The following is an 18,689-nucleotide window of genomic DNA, read 5'->3' as shown; positions in this document are numbered from 1 at the left end:
AGGGTTACAAAATCAAGGTGGATATCTGGTGTCGTGATTTAACACAAACTAATTGAATGAGTTAATAGGCTTGAGGGCTGAATGGCCTGTTCCTATTCCCACCCTCCTAATCATAAAGAAAACCATCATGGTTACCAAAATAAGTCTAGAATTCTGGATGAGTCAAAACCATCCTGATCTTTGCTAATTTACTTCTATTATTTTTTTCTTAAAGGGATCAAGCATGATGGGACAATGTGTGATACATGCCGTCAGCAGCCGATTATTGGCATCCGTTGGAAGTGTGCAGAATGTACTAATTATGATCTTTGCACAGTTTGCTACCATGGTGATAAGCACCATCTGAGGCACAGGTTCTATAGAATCACTATTCCTGGTAGTGAAAGGTAAGTGTACAGAGCTTGTCAGAACCCTTATTTGGTCATCTCATTTACGTTGATTTTTATCCTTTGATGTGATATTGCAAAAGCATGCTTTAATTGGTTATGGCATGCCATTGTTTTCATGTTAAAATGGGAGGCAATAGGTTCCTAATGGTTTGGTGAGTTTATTCAGTGAATATTTGAGCAACATTGATCACCAGTGCTTGAGGTTTGAAACCTTGTTTCACAAGGTTAATTGACTCTGATACCCTGAATTATAATACAACGTTCTTGGGTGGGCCATATTCACACAGGCTACAGATTGGACAACTTAATCTTGGACCATACTCCATTCTCTTGTGCAGAGAGCAGTGGGCAGATTAATTTTAAGCCTAAACCAGCGGCAAAAGTGCTCCAGTCAAAAACCATTGAAGAGAAGTGAGAATTTTAATTCTCCTATGGCTAGATTATCTGTGCTAAGTGCATGGACTTGATTTGCCAACATTGCATTATGAGATGGCTGACCTTAACCAAGTTTGTGGTAGGACCACAACAATTTGTGAGAAATTAATGGGGTTGTATGGTGGCACAGTAGTTAGCCCTGCTGCCTCACAACACCAGGGACCTGGGTCCAGTTCCCAGCTTGGATCACCGTATGTGGAGTCTGCATGTTCTCCCCGTTTCTGCATGGGTTCCCCCCATAATCCAGAAGATGTGCATTAATCACGCTAAGTTTTCCCTCAGTGTACCCAAACAGGCACTGAAGTGTGGCGACATGGGGATTTTCACAGTAAGTTCATTGTAAGCCTACTTGTAACGCTAATAAATAAACTCCAAAGAAGTTTCAGCACCCTGTCACTATTTAGCCGTTCTGTTTATAGTATGGGGAGGCAATGACCTCGTGGTATTTTCGCATGACTATTAATCCAGAAATTCAGCTAATGTTCTGAGGACCCAGGTTCAAATTCTGCCGTGGCAGGTGGTGGAATCTGAATTCAATAAAAATATCTAGAATTAAGTATCTACTGATTACCATGAATACATTATCGATTGTCGGAAAAACCCATCTGGTTCACTAGTGTCCTTAAGGGAAGGAAATTTGCCGTCTTTACCTGGCCTGACCTACATGTGACTCCAGAGCGACAGCAATGTGGTTGACACTCAACTATCCTCCAAGGGCAACTAGGGGTGGGCAAAAAATGCTGGCCAGACAGTGACGCCCATGTCCCATGAATGAATTAAAAAAAAAGTAGATGTTGCGTGAGGACAGACATGCTGTCATCTTCCATTTCAAGTCAGATAACCTGACAAACTCATGACTGATGTTTGCATGTAGACGATATCTCATATAATACCTGTGCAACTATACCCCAGTAGGTCTGGTTTAAAGATGAAAGGTATGCTTTCATTACTGTCTGTATAGCCTGTTGTATGTCTATTTATGTTTATTGATGTCTCCTTTTACATCCACAGGCGATTCGGTCCCCCTTGTTGGCCAACAAGGGGCACACATGCGGTGGGTCGTGCAAGGGTTGCTCTTGGATGTTGCTTTGAGAGTTGCCTAGTGCTTCACGTCCGTTAGTGTATGCTTAATCTGGACCAATTGACGGACAACATGTCAGCTCAGTGACTATCACTGTCTGCTGTGCAGTTACAGGGACCCGGGTCGGATCTCCGGCTTGAATCAATGTCTGTGGGAGTTTGCACGTTCTCCCCGTGCTTGCGTGGGTTTTCTCCGGGTGCTCCAGTTTCCTCCCACATCCCAAAAACGTGCTTTTTAGGCTGATTGGTGTCAATAAATTGTCCCTGAATTGGATCTCCCTTAATCTGGAGTATGTATAATTCCCTAAATTTGCACCCCCTTTATTGTGGAGTTCTACTAGAGGTAGACAAAAACGTCGACGTTCGATGAAAGACTTGAATAAGGCACTCACTGAATGTTAGAATGGGCGGCGTGCACTCGTGGGGCCGAAGGGCCTGTTTCCTGTGCTGTGCTATTCTGCTCTGTTCTTTGAAAGCTGTATGTACAATTGGTCAGAGCTGCTAAATTGTTCTGAAACTGACTTTTCACCTTTCACCTATGTGATAATCTGAAATAGTGTCCGAAATTCTTTTTTTTTTGGTTTGTCTTTTTCAGAAATTGTTAATTATGGGATCTAATTGTAGAACTTGGAATGCTACAATCCCATTGTGTGACACATTTGCAAGCACAGTGAGAAACCAGACTACATTTAATTTCTTGAGTGGGGCATATTCATTTAACAGTCTATGAATTAGACAATTTAGTCCTTCACCGTCAGTTCTGCTATGGTTAGGTTGTTGTGCATAATACAGTGTTGGCAAATCAAGTTCATGTACTTAGCACAGGTAACCTAGCCACAGGGGAATTAAAATTCTCACTTCTCTTCAATGAAGTGGAAATCTGGTTTTTGACTGGAGCACTTTTGCCGCTGGTTTAGGCTTAAAATTAACGTGCCCACTGCTCTCTGCACAAGAGAATGGAGTATGGTCCAAAATTAAGTTGTCCGATCTGTAGTCTGTGTGAATATGGCCCACTCAAGAACGTTGCATTATAATTCAGGGTATCAGAGTCAATTAACCTTGTGAAACAATTTTCAAGTTTTGAAGTTATTTGAAGTGAGAACCTTTTTGGTGCCAATGGTTATATTTTATTCAGTATGATTAAATTTGACATAAGGTAATGTTGGGGTAGTAAAAGGGCACTGCTGTTACACCCTGGGTAGAAGCATGATCTCCACTTAAGTTCCTGGTCGTAACCCAGGTGCAGCCTTGTCAGTCAGTGTGATATGGAATACAATTTCTGTGTTCAAGCAATTTCCTTTTAGCCTTTGCTAAGAAAAGACATAAAGACCAACCAATTTAGCCCAGTTATTTCTCTCTGCCTTGCTATCTTATTTGAAAGGCTGAATTATAGAGCTATCATTGAACAATCTTCCTGCCCAAGTAAAGTCAAACTCTCAAAATCTCTGGTTTCCTAAGCTCTGACTTTTATCAGCTCATAAACATTTCAATGCTTGGTGCCTGGCCAAATCAAGGAAAACATGGTGGCCTTGGCATGCAGTTATTTTGTCTCAAATCTGGTTCACATTTGAGTTTCTGAGTTTGTGGAAATATGTTTATCTTCTAGTTTCCACACAGCAAACTGGCTGTTTTGACACTCTGCTAGATTTGTGTGAAGTTTACCTTTTTACAATTTGCTTCCTTCCCAAATGGTTGGGGTTTAAAAAAAAACTTGGTCAGTGAAAGTCCAAACCATAATTACCCATCACATCACCTCTCAGCAGCTACTTTCACCCAGAATGCATCACCAGCAAGAATAAAATAGTTCAGTTGAAGATTAAGCATAATGGTGAAATTAAGTAAAAGTACAGCCAGCCATAATATTTAAGTTAGTTTTCATTAATTAGCAAGAAAACACAATGAAAAGATTTGCGCAGATTCTTAAAATTGAGCCTTTTTGTCTTTCGGAAGCATTGCTGGGTTTCGACCTTGCTTCAAATAAGAAGTTACCAGGTATATGCCAGAAAGTAGAAAATTTAAGCCAACTGCATTCCAAAGTAAATAGCGTTGTAAGTTTAGTATTTTAGAACTATTTGCTTAATGTGGAGAGATGTATAAGCTGACAGTGGCATCTGATCTTTCTTCCCTTTTCTGTCAATGGGTCTTGGATAGCTGAGTCACAACAGATCACATAATGGTGTTAAAGAGAAGGGCATATCTCTACATTAATGGCCAGAATATTCAACCTCTGGTTGTTGATTGTAACATGAAATTGGCATAGCCCAAGATACCAAGAAAACCTAAAATTGATTTGATTTATTGTCACATGTATTGACAGACAGTGAAAAGTATTATTTCTTGCAAGCTATGCAGATGAAGCACACTGTTCATAAAGAAGGAAAGGAGAAAGTGCAGAATGTAGAGTTACAGTCATAGCTAGGATGTAGAGAAAGATCAACTTAATGCATGGGAAGTCTATTCAAAAGTCTGACAGGAACAAGGAAGAAGCTGTCCTTGAGTCGGTCGATACATGACCACAGACTTCTGTATCTTTTTCCCCGATGGAAAAAAGTGCAAGAGAGAATGTCTGGGGTGCATGGGGTCCTTAATTATGTTGGCTGCTTTGCTAAGAAGTGTAGACAGAGTTGGAGATGATGGTTAAACTTGATTCTCCCTGACTGACCAGCAGTTTAACTGTTATTGGCATATTACTTGTGGCCCATGATCTCTTGACTTTGGGAGACCTAAAGAAAAGACAGTTGATTGACAATGGAGTGAGATGATTGGAAGAAGAGGAGATGAAGAGAATATCACCAGTTTGGATTGTATTGAAATCAAGATTTTTTCCGTCGAGTATAATTTTTGTTTTTTTTTTAATTAGAGTTTTGCTGGAGTCTCGACGGAAGTCGAAGAAAATAACAGCAAGAGGGATTTTTGCTGGTGCACGGGTGGTACGTGGAGTAGACTGGCAATGGGAAGACCAAGATGGGGGCAACGGACGTAGGGGAAAGGTGAGCAGTCGTTTCAACCACTGTTGGAATTTAGTGAATAATTAAAGTATTAGTTGCGTATTTGATAGCATTGTTGAATTGCTGACCTAAGGCTGTTGTCATAAATCTGAGAAGTTAGCACCAAAGTGTGAGCAGAATGATGGTGGATGCAATGCAAGTGTGTGCTTTGTTTTATGCATTTTTGTGCACTTTGCAGTAACTATTAGAATCCACATTTAATAGAATTGCAGAACCCCCTACAAAGCATGGAGGCCATTCGGCTCATCAAGTCTGCACCCACTCTCCAAAAGAACATTTTACCCAGGCTCATCTCGCTGCCCCATCCCTGTAATCCTGCACATTTACCGTGGCTAATTCAGCTAACCTGCACATCCTTTGGCTCATAAGGAGCAATTTAGCATGGCCAGTTCACCTAACCTGCACATCTTTGGATTGTGGGAAGAAACTGGAGCACCTGAAGGAAACCCATGCATAAACAGGGAAAACATGCAAACTTCACAAAGACAGTAACCCGAGGCTGGAATCCAGTGCAGGTCTCTGGTGTTGAAGCAGCAGTGCTAACCACTGTGCCACCCTGATGAAAGGCTGTTGAGATTGAATAATGTTGCACAGTAAGCAATAAAGAAATGTGATGTCATGACTGCATTTTACTCGTACTACAGAAAGTTGAGAACAGGAGATTTGATGTATTTCGTGATTTGCTGTATACCTTTATGGTTGATTTCAGAGAAGTTTGAGATGAACTTCGTGATGTTGAGAATTTTGAGTACTTATACTTGAAAACGTCTCATCACATTTTAAAAGAAAATTGTCTTCTTGAAATTTGCCTAGAATATATTTGTCATATGCCTGTGAAAAGCTGTAATTGAAAGTATCATACCTCAGGATGTTACAAGTCTTGGGCTGAAATGTTAACAGTTAAGGGATATCCATTTAATTAAATGTGTGTAAATCAATGATCATCCTTCAGATAATGAGAACAAATAAGCAGGAGAAAATGACCCAATGAGATTGGTCATTTTTTTAAAAGTTGCTAGTTCTACAAATGTATTAGTCAAATCACCAGAATTATTTTAAGCTAGTTTGTTCCAGCGGCTGTAAAGTTATTGATAAATGTAACTGCAAGACGTCAGTTTAAATGAGCCTGTATAAAAGGTTTACTGTTAATCCTTTGTACCTACAGATGTGGCCTTGCTTCCACAATCTAGTGTACTTGGCTAAAGCTTTACCTGCTGTATTGGCCTTTTCTCCCCATTTCATCAAATGATTTTTCATACTTGATTGCAGTTCACACCAGTTAAGATGATAGGTTCTACTATTCCTGTGGCTACACCTACCTCCTCTGCTGGGTAACTTGATTTGGCCCCTACATTATTGGACACAGCTATTTTTGGAGTTCTTTAGAATATGGTCAACCATGATTTTAACCTGTGCTGATCTTCTGGCTGAATCTTATCTGCATGTGGTTTTGTTGACATGATGTGGATATGCCAGTGTTGGACTGGGGTAAACACAGTAAAAAGTCTGAGAACACCAGGTTTCAGTCCAACCGATTTATTTGATAGTAAATTCACTCAATTTACTATCAAATTACTATCAAATTAATCGGTTGGACTGAAACCTGGCGTTGTCAGACTTTTTACTGTGGTTTTGTTGTCAGCTGTAGTGATGTACTTGGATCTGGGGTGTGTGTAGTTGGGCTGAATGTGTAATAGTTAACGGTTAGATTCTAGGTTTTCAAAATAAAAGGATATGGTTCAAAATAAATCACAAGATTGCGCTATTTACCTAGATTCATTTGAACAATGTGAAGAACTTCTGGGTGTTGATTCTTCCAGTTTTGAGTGCTTTACCAACCCACTACCTCACCATGCATGGCCAGTGCAAGTGTTTTGTGGCTCATCCATTTGACTTTCACTTAGTCCAAGTGATTTTTGGCTTGCTCCCTCAACTGAGTGGAATGTTTCTGACCCTGCATGGATTGAGTGGATATTGTCCTAGCTATTTATGATTTATTTGTTCATGGAATGTGAGTGTTGCTGGCAAAGTCAGCATTTATTGCCCATCCTCTTATTTCTCTTGAGAAGGTGTTGGAGAGCCACCTTCTTGAAAGCTGCAGTAGCTGTGCGTTAGATGCTGGTAGGTGGAGAGGGGTTTCAGCGTAAGATCATAAGAAATGGGGGCATGAGTAGGCCATGTGCTCCCTTGAGCCTGCTCTGCCTTCAATAAGATCATAGTTGATTTTGGTCTCAATTACTTTTCTGCCTTTTCCTGAAAATCCTTAACTGTCCTATAATTCAAGATTGAGGTAGAGAGATTCCTGAATATACTTTATGATTTAGCCTCCGTAGTTCTTGGTGGGGGTAGGGATTTCTAAAGATTAGCATCCCTCGGAGAATAAATTCCTCTTCTTTTCCATCTGACCCCTTACTCTAAAACTATGCCCCCTATTCTAGTTCTACCAAAAAAATATAATTTTTAAACCTATAGTCTCCCTCAATCACATTCTGTTCAGGACTTCTCTGCTCAGTCTTTGTTCAGTAAGAAGTCTCTGAACACCAGAGTTAAAGTCAAAAAGGTTTATTTGGAATCACAAGCTTTCGGAGTGCTGCTCCTTCATCAGGTGAGTCTTTCTTCATAACGCAACCCCTTCACCTCAAGAATTAGCTGTCTCCAATGTGAGACTGAGAGCTACATGGGTAACAAGTGACAGATATGACCATGCCACAATTTCATGGTGTAAAGGCAGAATGGGGCTGGGTGACCACCAGACAGTCAAACAGAACCAAGTAATGCAGGATTCCATGAGAATACATATCACTAATCACTGAATAATACTCTGCAGTCTCTTTTCTTGCCTCTTGCTATCTAACTGCCATTGAATTCTTAAAAACTGATATGGGTTTCTCAGGGGAATACAGCTGTGGAGGAAGGAGGTCAGAAAAGCAATAGTGATAGGCAGTTCAATAATTAGGGGAACAGGTGGGCATTTCTTTCATCTCAAGTGTGATTCCAGATTAGTATGTTGCTTCTGTGGTGCCAAGGTCAACAAAATCACTGAGCAGCTGCTGAACGTTCTAAGTGTGGAGTTTGAATAGGCAGACGTTGGAGTCTGTTTGGGTACCAATGATGGTGAGTCATCCTTTAGGCAGGTTTTGGGGAGTTATGGAAAGGATTGAAAAGCAAAATCTCAAAGACACCTCCAGATTGCATGTGGTGTGACATGCTAGTAAATGCAGAAATAGGATAAAGTGGTTGTAGGAGAGGCTGGAAAGATGATTTTGAGGGGAGGGTTTTGGACTCCTGGGGCATTGGGACAGCTTTTGGCAAAGTTGGAACCTGTAGAAGCTGAATGGTTGCACCTCAACAGGACAGGGATAAATGTCGTCATGAGGAGGTTTGTTAATGTTGTTGCAGTGGGTTTAAGCTAGCTTGGCATGGTGATGTAGACCTGAATAGATTTAAAAGGGAAGAAAAGCAAAATTGCAAGTGCAAGGGAGAAAGTAAATACTTGAGTATGGAAGGCTGAGAAAAGAGACTCCTGAGTACTGTTCAGGGATTACATGTATGTATTTCAGTGTAAGGAGTCTTGTGAATAAGATGGATGAGCTGAGGGCGTAAAGTTATAATATCACAGCTATTAGTGAAACATAGCTTAAAAGAAAGGAACATTCCTATCTACAAAGTTTTCAGATGGAATAGGAAGATTTAAAAAAAAGGATGGGGTGCACTTGCAATCTTGGTTAAGGGAGCAATCACAGCTACGTGGAGGGATGATAGGCTAGAAGAAATGTAAAATTAAGTCCTAAATCTTGAACTGAGGAACAAGGAGCAATCATGCTTCTGAATACTTATCAACCTCCTATGGATCCTCATACAGTCCATAAAACCATAATATATAGGAACAGAATGAGGCTATTCAGCCCATTGGGCCTGCTCCGCCAATCAATCATGGCTGATGTGGCTGTCAAGCCCATTCCCCTGCTTTCTCCTGTAATCCTTGATCCCCTTATTGATCAAGAACCTATCTATCTCTGTCTTAAAGACACTCAATGATCTGGCCTCTACAACCCTCTAGCAATGAGTCTCACAGATTCACATCCTCTGGCTGAAGAAATTCCTTCTCATCTCAGTTTTAAAGGAGCATCCCTTCACTCTGAGGTTGTGCCCTCAAGTTCTAGTCTCTCCCAAGTTTGGGAATATCCCCTCCACGTCCACTCTATCTAGGCCTCTCAGTATTCTATAAGTTTAAATTTAAATCCTCCTCATCCTTCTAAACTCCATCAAGTATAGATCGAAACTTCTCAACCGTTCCTCGTATGACAAACGCTTCATTCCTGGGATCATTCTTGTGAACCTCCTGTGGACTCTATCCTTCCTTAGGGAGGTAGAAGAGAAAGTATGTAGGCAAATTGCTGAGAAACACTGGAACAGAAGAGCAGTATTAGGAGACTTCAGCTGAGTTGTTACTGAATTTTCAACACCAATTAAAGCTCTAGTGACTTTGATTTTTGACAGGGCAGCTGTCTTGGTAAAGAGCACAATCACTACCATTACTCCTTCCAGTGCCATCCATTTGAATGGAGTTTATAGTGATTGTTAATAAATGCAATTACTAGCTCAAAATCAATATTTGAGAATTGAATCTCCCTTTTGTTTGAAAATGTTCTGGAAAAACTAAATAAGCTGTCAAACTGTTGTAAATCAGGTTGGTAATACTTGGATGAGAGTATGCAGATATGATTGGAAGCTATAACCCTATTGATGGGAAAGAAGGGAAAATAATCAGTAATTGCCCAGGCATTTTTGGCTTGAATTGAGATGTTGAAGCAACAACTATGATAAAAGTATTAGACGCAAGATAAATTCGATGGTTAAATTTAGTCATGTCATTGAGGAAGTTGACCTCGTGGTGGATGTGTAGGTATTTGTAGCTGGGGTCAGAGGCATGGAGCACTAGGTAGATGAGTGCTAAGTAGGATAAACATTGAAGAAGGACTGGAATAAGTAAGAGGCTGAATTATTAAAATAACTGTTTAAAATTAATCAGATACAATTCAAAATTTTTTTAAAAACTCATTGACAGTAAACATAACGATGACAAGGGAAGTGTTCAGAAACTTGCTCCACAGCAACACCTGGTGACCAAAACCTGGAACTGCATCATGACTATTTGATGAAGAAAAATGAAAACAGTAAATGAAAGTTTAAGTTCTCGTGTTTTTAATAACCTGTGAAAGAATGAAAGGTTAAAAAAGTTACAATTATCAGATTGTAATTTTATACTAAAATATTAAAAATGTGCTTGTGTTGATAATGCACATGTGAAGAAAAAAAACGAAGCATTGTCCTGACTTTAAAACAAAAGATTACTAATTCTTTGTTTCAGGTAATAGGAGAGCAGGAAGTAGTGGAGTGAAAGGTGTGTCATGTAGATGAAACATGGGTGCTAGAATTGAATGACTTCACTGGAAGAGGAATTGGTGGGAGGAGAGGGTGGTGAGGAGGTTTGGGGAGGGGAGGGGGAGGTGGGGAGTGGTTGTGGAAATGGAAGAATAATGTGAAGGAATGCTGAATTAGATCATCTAGCCAGACCTGCATCCAGTTGGCCTTGTATAATTCTTGTACTGTGTATAAATGTGTAGCCTTATCCTGTTGGAATTATCTAAATGCAGTTTAGTTACATGTGATTAGTGCTTTAAGGATTTCAGTTCAGACAAGACTCAGATACTTGCTTGGTGTTGAGGCTAATTTTTGGTTGTATAATCCATGACTTGAATTTGGGATGGAGTTAAATGTTGAAATCTGCGTGAAGCAAAGTTGCGTGTGGTTTTTCCCAGTAGAACATGGTTCAGAGAGTGTCTACTATTGCTACATATAGTTTAACAGGTGTCAGGATTGTTTTAGCGCTCCTGCTGAGTGGTCATATTTTGCCTGTGAAAGTAGATAATTATTATTAGCGGGTCATTGAAATGTTGGGAACTTCATAGCAAATGCCTCCTGTAAAGTTGCATTTTCTAAAATGGTTTGCCATATTTTGATTATCAGGAATCCTAACTGATTCCTCCTTCTGATTTATTTCCTGTCTGTATCCAGGTGTACTGAAGCCATCTATAATGCTTGTCATGTTAGTAATGCTCAAGTAGTGAATCTCAGCCCTTCCTAATGCGTGGTTCAGTGAGTAATTAAGTAAATTCATTGTGCTGGCTAAGGAACTTTCCTTTGAGTGCAAACATTTTGCTTCAGTATATTGATGTAGTTTGCAGCTTCTCTATGTACTGGGCTTCCTGAATTTGCGTTTTTAATATATGAAAAACAAGGATTGTCATTGTTAACTAATACAGATAGTTTCATATTTTCTAAAGGTGCTATGTATTTTGAGCACAAAACAGTTTTGTATAATAAAAACTGTTTCCATCCGTCCCTCTAATGTGTTCATGGGAAATACAGTTTGTTTGGTAAAGCAGCGACCAGTATAATATACAAAATGTTGTTCTTCAATGTTCACAGCTTCCTGAACAAGCCATTTTATTGCTGGATCTTAAACCTAACCAAGGGTTTTTATTTCAGTCCTTTCAGCCTTTCTTCTCCTGCTCCTTCTGGAGTTGTCGTTTTCCACCACCCAAATACCACTTTCTGAATTGCCCCAAATTAAATCTAACCAAGGTTGCTCACTGTCCATTGTCTCATAGCAAAGGAGCCAATGTGTAGATGGGTAACTTAAAATTACAATAGGAAGAGAATTAACTAAGTAATATGTTACATTGAAGGAAAATGAGCATGAGATGATTGGGTGGATGCTCTTTTGCTGGTTATTTTCAAATTAACATAGCTGACCTGACTCATGAGGCAACCATCATCCCTGGCTTTTGGCTAGGTTTTACTCAGCAGTGGGAGCTTGGAGTGGGTGCCCAGAGATCCCTGAAGGCACAGGACAGGTTAATATGCTAGCTAAGGAGACATACAGGACACGTGCCTTTATCAGTCGTGGCATAGATTACAAAAGCAGGGAGATTATGTTGGAGCTATACAAAATTTTGGTTAGGCCATAGCTGGAGTACAAAAATAAAGATAAGACAATTTACAATATCTATCTCATATGCTAAAATTCAGAGTTCATATGAGCTACATGTGAATTAATAGACAAACTGTGATCAGGCATACCACAATACATGATGCGGCCAAGTCAGAGTCCACAGATCTTTTTACATTTCATCAATGTGAGTAATACTGAGAGTAAACCAATCTCACTGAAACTCTGTCTATCTCTCTCTCTCTTTCTCATGAGGGATTGTAGTCTTCATTTTGAAGATCTAATCTTAGAATTCTCTCCAGACGTTGTCCCACCTTGGGTGGCATCAACAATGGCCCAACTTGCAGGGTTTCAATCTTGTCTTTCGAGATTCCATTCCCCAGCATTCTGGAATATATATTTGAGCACCAATTGACAAGCATAAGTTCATCTTTTTGGCTGCACCGAACAAAACACTAATTCTCCAATGGCCCACAGCACAGAATCACCAGCCTTCGGCTGCCTTCTAGGATCATTAAGGTTTCTCATGAGCTCTCTTCAATCATTAGATTTGGACAGCATCAATGACAGGCTACCTAGCAGGGATTCAATCTCATTCCCCAAGATTCTGTTCATTTGGTGTTTGAATGTACATTTGCGAATCCAGAGGAAGGACAGTTTTAAGTCTTTGGTTGCGCTGAGCTACTTTTGACTGCTCTAAAGGGCTATCTTTGCCCTCAACACAATCACCAACCTTCAGCTGTCTTCTTGGATCTTCAGGGCTTCTCTTGACTTCTCTTCAAGTATCAAGGCTGCTATTTAGCCCTCTTCATTTAAAGTCTGCTATCTGTAACTCTTCTCTTATTTGAAGCCTGTTTTTCTGCTCCTTTGTATCTTAACTTAATGAGATCTGCCTGTATTCTCTGCCTGGAATGTCTCTTTGGGACCTCTCCCTGTCCCTTATCCCTTTGAGACTTCTACCTGTATTCTCTCCCTGTTGCCCTGCTTGGGGCTCTGGTATTTCATGGCACTCTGCTCCTGGTTATTTGACCTGGATTTTCTTGCTGCCTTTTCTGAGTGGACAGGGCCAAATTTGCAGAACTGCGCAGCCTACTCCAATCTGTGCATGTGCAAAAGCCCTGAGGCCCATTGGGAGTTGAAGTTCCCGACCTCTAATCTTAACAAGGTAAAACACAATGTTCATAACACATTTATAAGTTCTAAACATCCTAACCGGCTCAGAAAAGCTAATTTTCTGTAAATCTGGAATGTCAAATTTTGCCACAATAATTAAAGATTCACAGAATCACACAATGCAGAAGAGGCTCGTGAGACATGCAAGAAACACCTGATCAACTTACCTAATTCCATTTATCCACACTTGGCCCACAGCCTTGAATATTATGATATGTCAAGTGCTCATTTTGGTACTTTTTAAAGGATGTGAGGCACCCTGCCTCTACCACCCCCTCAGGCAGCGCATTCTAGACTTTCACCGCCCTCTGGGTAAAAACATTTTCCCCCACATCCCTCCCCTAAACCTCTTACCCCTCATCTTGAACTTGTGTACTCTTGTGATTGACCTTCGGTTCAGCTAGCTCAAGTGGTGCTATCTTTCAAATGAGATACTTGGCTGAAGTTCTGTCTGCAGAGGTGGAAGCAAAATATGATATTATTTTGAAAAAGTAGGAATGAGTTAATAACCTTGGTGTCGTGGATGGTGTTTTTCCCTCTCAACATCACAAAAACAGATTATTTGGTCATGGCCACATTGCTATTAGTCAGATCTTTTGGTGCACGACTTGGCTGCTGCATTTCCAACATTGCATCAGTGACTATATTCCGAAAGTATTAAATTTACTATGAACTGTTTTGGGTGTCTTCTGTTCATGAAATGCATTGTTTAAATGCAAACCGTCTTGCAAGATCTGAACTGGTAGCTTCTCTGTGGACACCCAATTCCAAATACAGCATACCTGTGCATATTTCAAAACTAGAAGTGAGTAAACTATTGCGTAGAGTTTTGTCAAGTAAACTGGAACTACTTTTAGATATTCTGGTACGTTTTAAACTCCTTCTCCTCTCTCTGGCTGCCTTCAGTTAGGGCTGTCTTGATGGTCATCCTCATGCTTCCTACAAAGTGTCAGCCTTCAGTAGCAGACATTTGTGCTTCTGAGGAACTAGGTTTATTGTACTGTAAGCATTAATTTGGCAGCTCACACAAAAATGGACAACATTTACCTACTGAGCCAAGAGTACATGTCATTCAAGGCTGCAATTCAGAGTTTGAATCTTCTGGATGGGAATACAGTGCTCTGCTACTAGAAATATTGGAAACAAAAGGACCTGAATAACTTAACTTCTGACAAATTAGCGTATTCAATTCCGGCCAAAGTTTTCAGTTTGATGCAATGGCATAAATGTTCTTTTTATTTTTGAGTAAACAGTGAGTGCAGCTAGCACTTTCCCAGTGTGATTCCAACTCCCTGCCACCTCCACTTGCATCATAACTTTTTTCCACACACATATGACATCTTCATCACTCCCTATGGTAGTTCTCCAGTCCTTGGTGCCTTATTTGCCCTTCCTCTGGGGGACTGCTTCTGCAGAAAATGCAGATGTATGGGATTGAGGATGATTTTGGTAATTGGATCAGGAATTGGCTGGCAGATAGGAGACAGAGGGTGGTGGTTGATAGTAAGTATTCGTCATGGAGTTCAGTTACGAGTGGTGTGCCTCAGGGATCTGTTTTGGGGCCACTGCTATTTGTAATTTTTATAAATGATCTGGATGAGGGTATAGTTGGGTGGATTAGTAAATTTGCTGATGACACCAAAGTCGGAGGTGTGGTAGATAGTGAGGAAGGGTGTCTTAGTTTACAGGGGGACTTGGACAAGTTGCAGAGCTGGGCCGAGAGGTGGCGGATGGAGTTTAATGTGGAAAAGTGTGAGGTAATTCACTTTGGCAGGAATAACAGATGTGTAGAGTATAGGGCAAACGGTAGGACTCTGGATGAACAGAGGGATCTAGGTGTATGTGTACATAGATCCCTGAAAGTTGGGAATCAAGTAGATAGGGTTGTTAGGAAGGCATACGGTGTCTTGGCATTTATTGGTAGGGGGATTGAATTTAGGAGCCGCAGCGTCATGTTGCAACTATACGAGACTCTGGTGCAGCTGCACTTGGAGTATTGTGTGCAGTTCTGGTCCCCACATTATAGGAAGGATGTGGAGGCTTTGGAGAGGGTACAGAGGAGGTTTACCAGGATGTTGCCTGGTATGGAGGGGAGGTCCTATGAGGAGAGACTGAGGGATTTGAGGTTGTTTTCGTTAGAAAGAAGGCGGCTAAGAGGGGACCTTATTGAAACATATAAGATTTTAGAGGTTTAGATAGGGTGGACAGTGATAGCCTTTTTCCTCGGATGGAGAAAGCTAGCACGAGGGGACATAACTTTAAATTAAGGGGTGGTAGTTATAGGACGGATGTCAGGGGTAAGTTCTTTATGATGTGGGTATGCCGGCGTAAGTTCCGCACACATGAGGACGGTCTCAACAGGGATCTTGGGTTCATGTCACACTATCTGTAACCCCCGTGACTTGCCTGGGTTTGCAAAACCTCACTCACTATACTGTCTGGAGACAATACACATCTCTTTAAACTGTGATCAGTGCTCCTTCCACTCACATTATCAGCCACTTTAGGTCTTGAACAGCAGGTTAGGTGTAAGGATTCGCATTCTAATCAGTAATCTCTAAACTGTGCTTTATATGCTCTGTCTGAGGCCAGAACTCTCCATTCACCTGACGAAGGGGCTAACCCCGAAAGCTAGTGAGTATATTATCAAATAAATAGGTTGGACTAAAACCTGGTGTTGTCAGACTTTTTACTGTGTAAGTTCTTTACCCAGAGGGTGGTGAGGGATTGGAATGCCCTGCCCGCTGCAGTTGTAAATGCACCTAGTTTGGGGGTGTTTAAGAGATCCGTGGATAGGTTTATGGATGGAAAGGGTTTGGTTTAGGTTAGAGGGTCATTGCTTTTTAACTGGTCGACGCAACATCGTGGGCCGAAGGGCCTGTTCTGCGCTGTAATGTTCTATGTTCTATGACACTCAATACCATTCCACTCTTCTGATTTATACTTGAATTTTTTTTGGCATCTGTATTGATGTGAATGTCATTTTCTAGGTGACTGAAATCCAAGATTGGAGTGCCTCTAGCCCTCACAGTGCAGCATACGTTTTGTGGGACAATGGAGCCAAAAACTTATACAGAGTGGGATTTGAAGGCATGGTAAGTGGCATCACCAAAATAATTAAGTATTATCTGGATGAAGGATCTGAATGTTTTATGTGCAATAATGTGTTGTCTGTGATCTGAAACTCAGAAAGGAATTGCACTTAAGTAATAACCTTCTAATGAAAGTGGTCATGCATATTAATCAAAACAAAAATTTGTTTTTGTAAAGATCACTATACACACCACAAGTTGTAAAGTAGAGTAAAATGTTACACATCTTATTTATGGATTTGAGCTCCATTACCCAGCCCTTGTGTAGTTAGTAAATCACATTCAGTTATCTTTTTTACAATGGATGATATAATGTAGATCAAAATCGAACTTAAGCATTACAAGTTGGAAACTGCAAATATAATCTAAGTATTTATTGGAAGAAGTTCAAGGCCCTTCAGAATCTTTTGTTATGACATGGTTCAGAAATGTGGGAACAGTATGAAATTTGCTCCTGAATAAATTTACAGTGAAAACCAGCTGGATTTTGTGATAAGAATCATAGTGAAAATAACAGTGCTCAACATTATAATGGAGAAAATCTGACAATGTGCATTCATGTAGTTAAGCATCAAAATGCAGAAGTTGCTATTCGAGATGGTCTGCTGTTAATCGGATGCACTTATTTCATTCCTTACTGATGGACCCAGCACTGAAATGATTGTAACAACTATAAATCTGGGGTATTTATCACCTATTTTGCACTAAAAATGGCTTAAATAGTTAAGGCTGGTGAATTCAGAAGTAAGTTAGTTTTTAGCAATTTGGTTAATCGTTTCTGAACAATCTGTCAGGAATTAGAAATTTATATTTAGAATTATGGTGTCTTGTTTCCCAAAAGGAAAGTTATGTCCAATTTTAAAGAATTTTTGTTGTCTATCTGCTCCTTTTATTTCTGTCCCTTAATCTTCTTGATTTACAAAAAGCTTAAGCTGTATTTCTTGTTGATATTTACAGCCATCTTTAGATGGAAGCATTGAGTGAACCATCCATTTCAGCCTCCTCCCGAGGTATCCATTTTCATGATGGCTATGCATTGAAGGCATGCATATAATAAAGACAGTGGGCCCTGATAATATCTGGCAGCAGTATTGAATACCTGTGCTCTACAGCTAGCCCAGCAGTTCCAGTACAGCCAAATCATTGGCACCTCTTGACAATGTGGTCTCCTACTGACCTCATTACAGCCTTGATCCAAGCATGGACAAAAGAGTTGAATTCTGTAGGAGTAACTCAACTCTTCACTTTCCACCATCTACAAGATACAAGTCAGGAGTGTGATGGAATGCTTTTCACATGCAACTCCAGCAACATGCAAGAAGCTTGACACTTTCCACGACAAAGTAGTGCACATGATTGGCAGTCCATTCAACATTTTATACATTCTCTCCTTCCACCACGAACACACAGTGCAGCAGTGTGTGCCATATATAGCAAAAGGACAGCATCTTCCAAACTCTGTGAGAAGGGTAAGAGAAGTAGATGTTTAGGAACCTGGTCCATTTCCCTCCAAGCCACATGCCATCCTGACTTAGAACTATATCACTGTTGATAGATTAAATTCCTCTCTAACCGCACTGAGTCTTCCTATGCCACCTGCAGTGGTTCAGGAGAGCAGCTCATCCCCAGCTTCTCGAGGGAAATTAGGGATGGGGAGTAAATGCTGGTCTTGCCGGCAACACTTTTATACTATGAATGAATAATTTTGAAAATCTGCCAGTCTCACTGGGAATTCTTCAGCCTAATTGATGGGTTGTTTCTTGCCCTGCTCACAGATTCTACAAATCTGTTGTAGAAATAGAGCGAGCTTAGAGTACTTTGTACTCAAAAGCAACTAGGCAGCTCTCGGGTGGGTAAACGAAGAGCACTGTTCATTCACTGTTTACTCTGTGATTAATCATCTTTTTACTATAGCCAAAGGAGTCAGTAACCTGGTTTTTGTTTACCTGAGAGCAGAACCAAAGCAAAATTGATTTTTTTTTTAAGAAGCACAGAATTGAGAGTTTTCAAGCTATTTGTAGTACAGGTTTGATTGACAGGCTCTTCAACAAGTTAAAACTGACAGTTAGTCCATTGCTTCACAAATCTTGACACTCATTCTGAAGCAAGTTTGTTTTGCCAAAAGAGGTAAGGAATATAAAGTGTTCTGCACATTATTTTGGATCTGAATTAACATATTTCAAATTAATTATGTGTGTGCTCTCAAAATTCACCTGTTTTATTTCAATTTGTTATTTTGAGACTCTCTCTCCATAGTTGCAGCTGTAGAGTGTTCAATCTCCATATTGTTTCCTTTCCTGTCTCCAGAAATAGGAATGTGTTTAGGTATATTAGTGCATCAAAGAGGTCTGCAAATGTGGGTTTTATCTATTTTTCTCCGGTGATCAACACCTCAGGACCTCCACCTCGGAGTTTGACGCAATAGGCACCTTGATTGATGATAATTCTACATAACGTTATCTGGGACTAATGATAAACTCAAATCAAAATGTAAAAC

General features: G+C 40.3%; 1 protein-coding gene across 2 annotated transcripts in view; it reads left to right on the top strand.

Moving 5' to 3' along the window:
- The window catches only part of mib1 (MIB E3 ubiquitin protein ligase 1), a 150,431-nt gene that overhangs the window by 16,160 nt on the left and 115,582 nt on the right, over positions 1-18,689 (top strand). For both annotated transcript variants that reach the window (XM_080194019.1, XM_080194018.1), the window contains exons 2-4: positions 215-386; positions 4,765-4,894; positions 16,091-16,195. In XM_080194019.1, coding sequence (XP_080050145.1) covers positions 215-386; positions 4,765-4,894; positions 16,091-16,195 — 407 coding nt within the window. The remainder of the gene's footprint in view (positions 1-214; positions 387-4,764; positions 4,895-16,090; positions 16,196-18,689) is intronic.

This window comes from Carcharhinus amblyrhynchos, chromosome 8, assembly GCF_965287045.1.
Source record: "Carcharhinus amblyrhynchos chromosome 8, sCarAmb.v2.hapA, whole genome shotgun sequence".
Lineage (NCBI taxonomy): Eukaryota > Metazoa > Chordata > Chondrichthyes > Carcharhiniformes > Carcharhinidae > Carcharhinus > Carcharhinus amblyrhynchos.
Note: the sequence above shows the minus strand (reverse complement) of the source record. Positions and strands in the feature narration are given on the sequence as shown.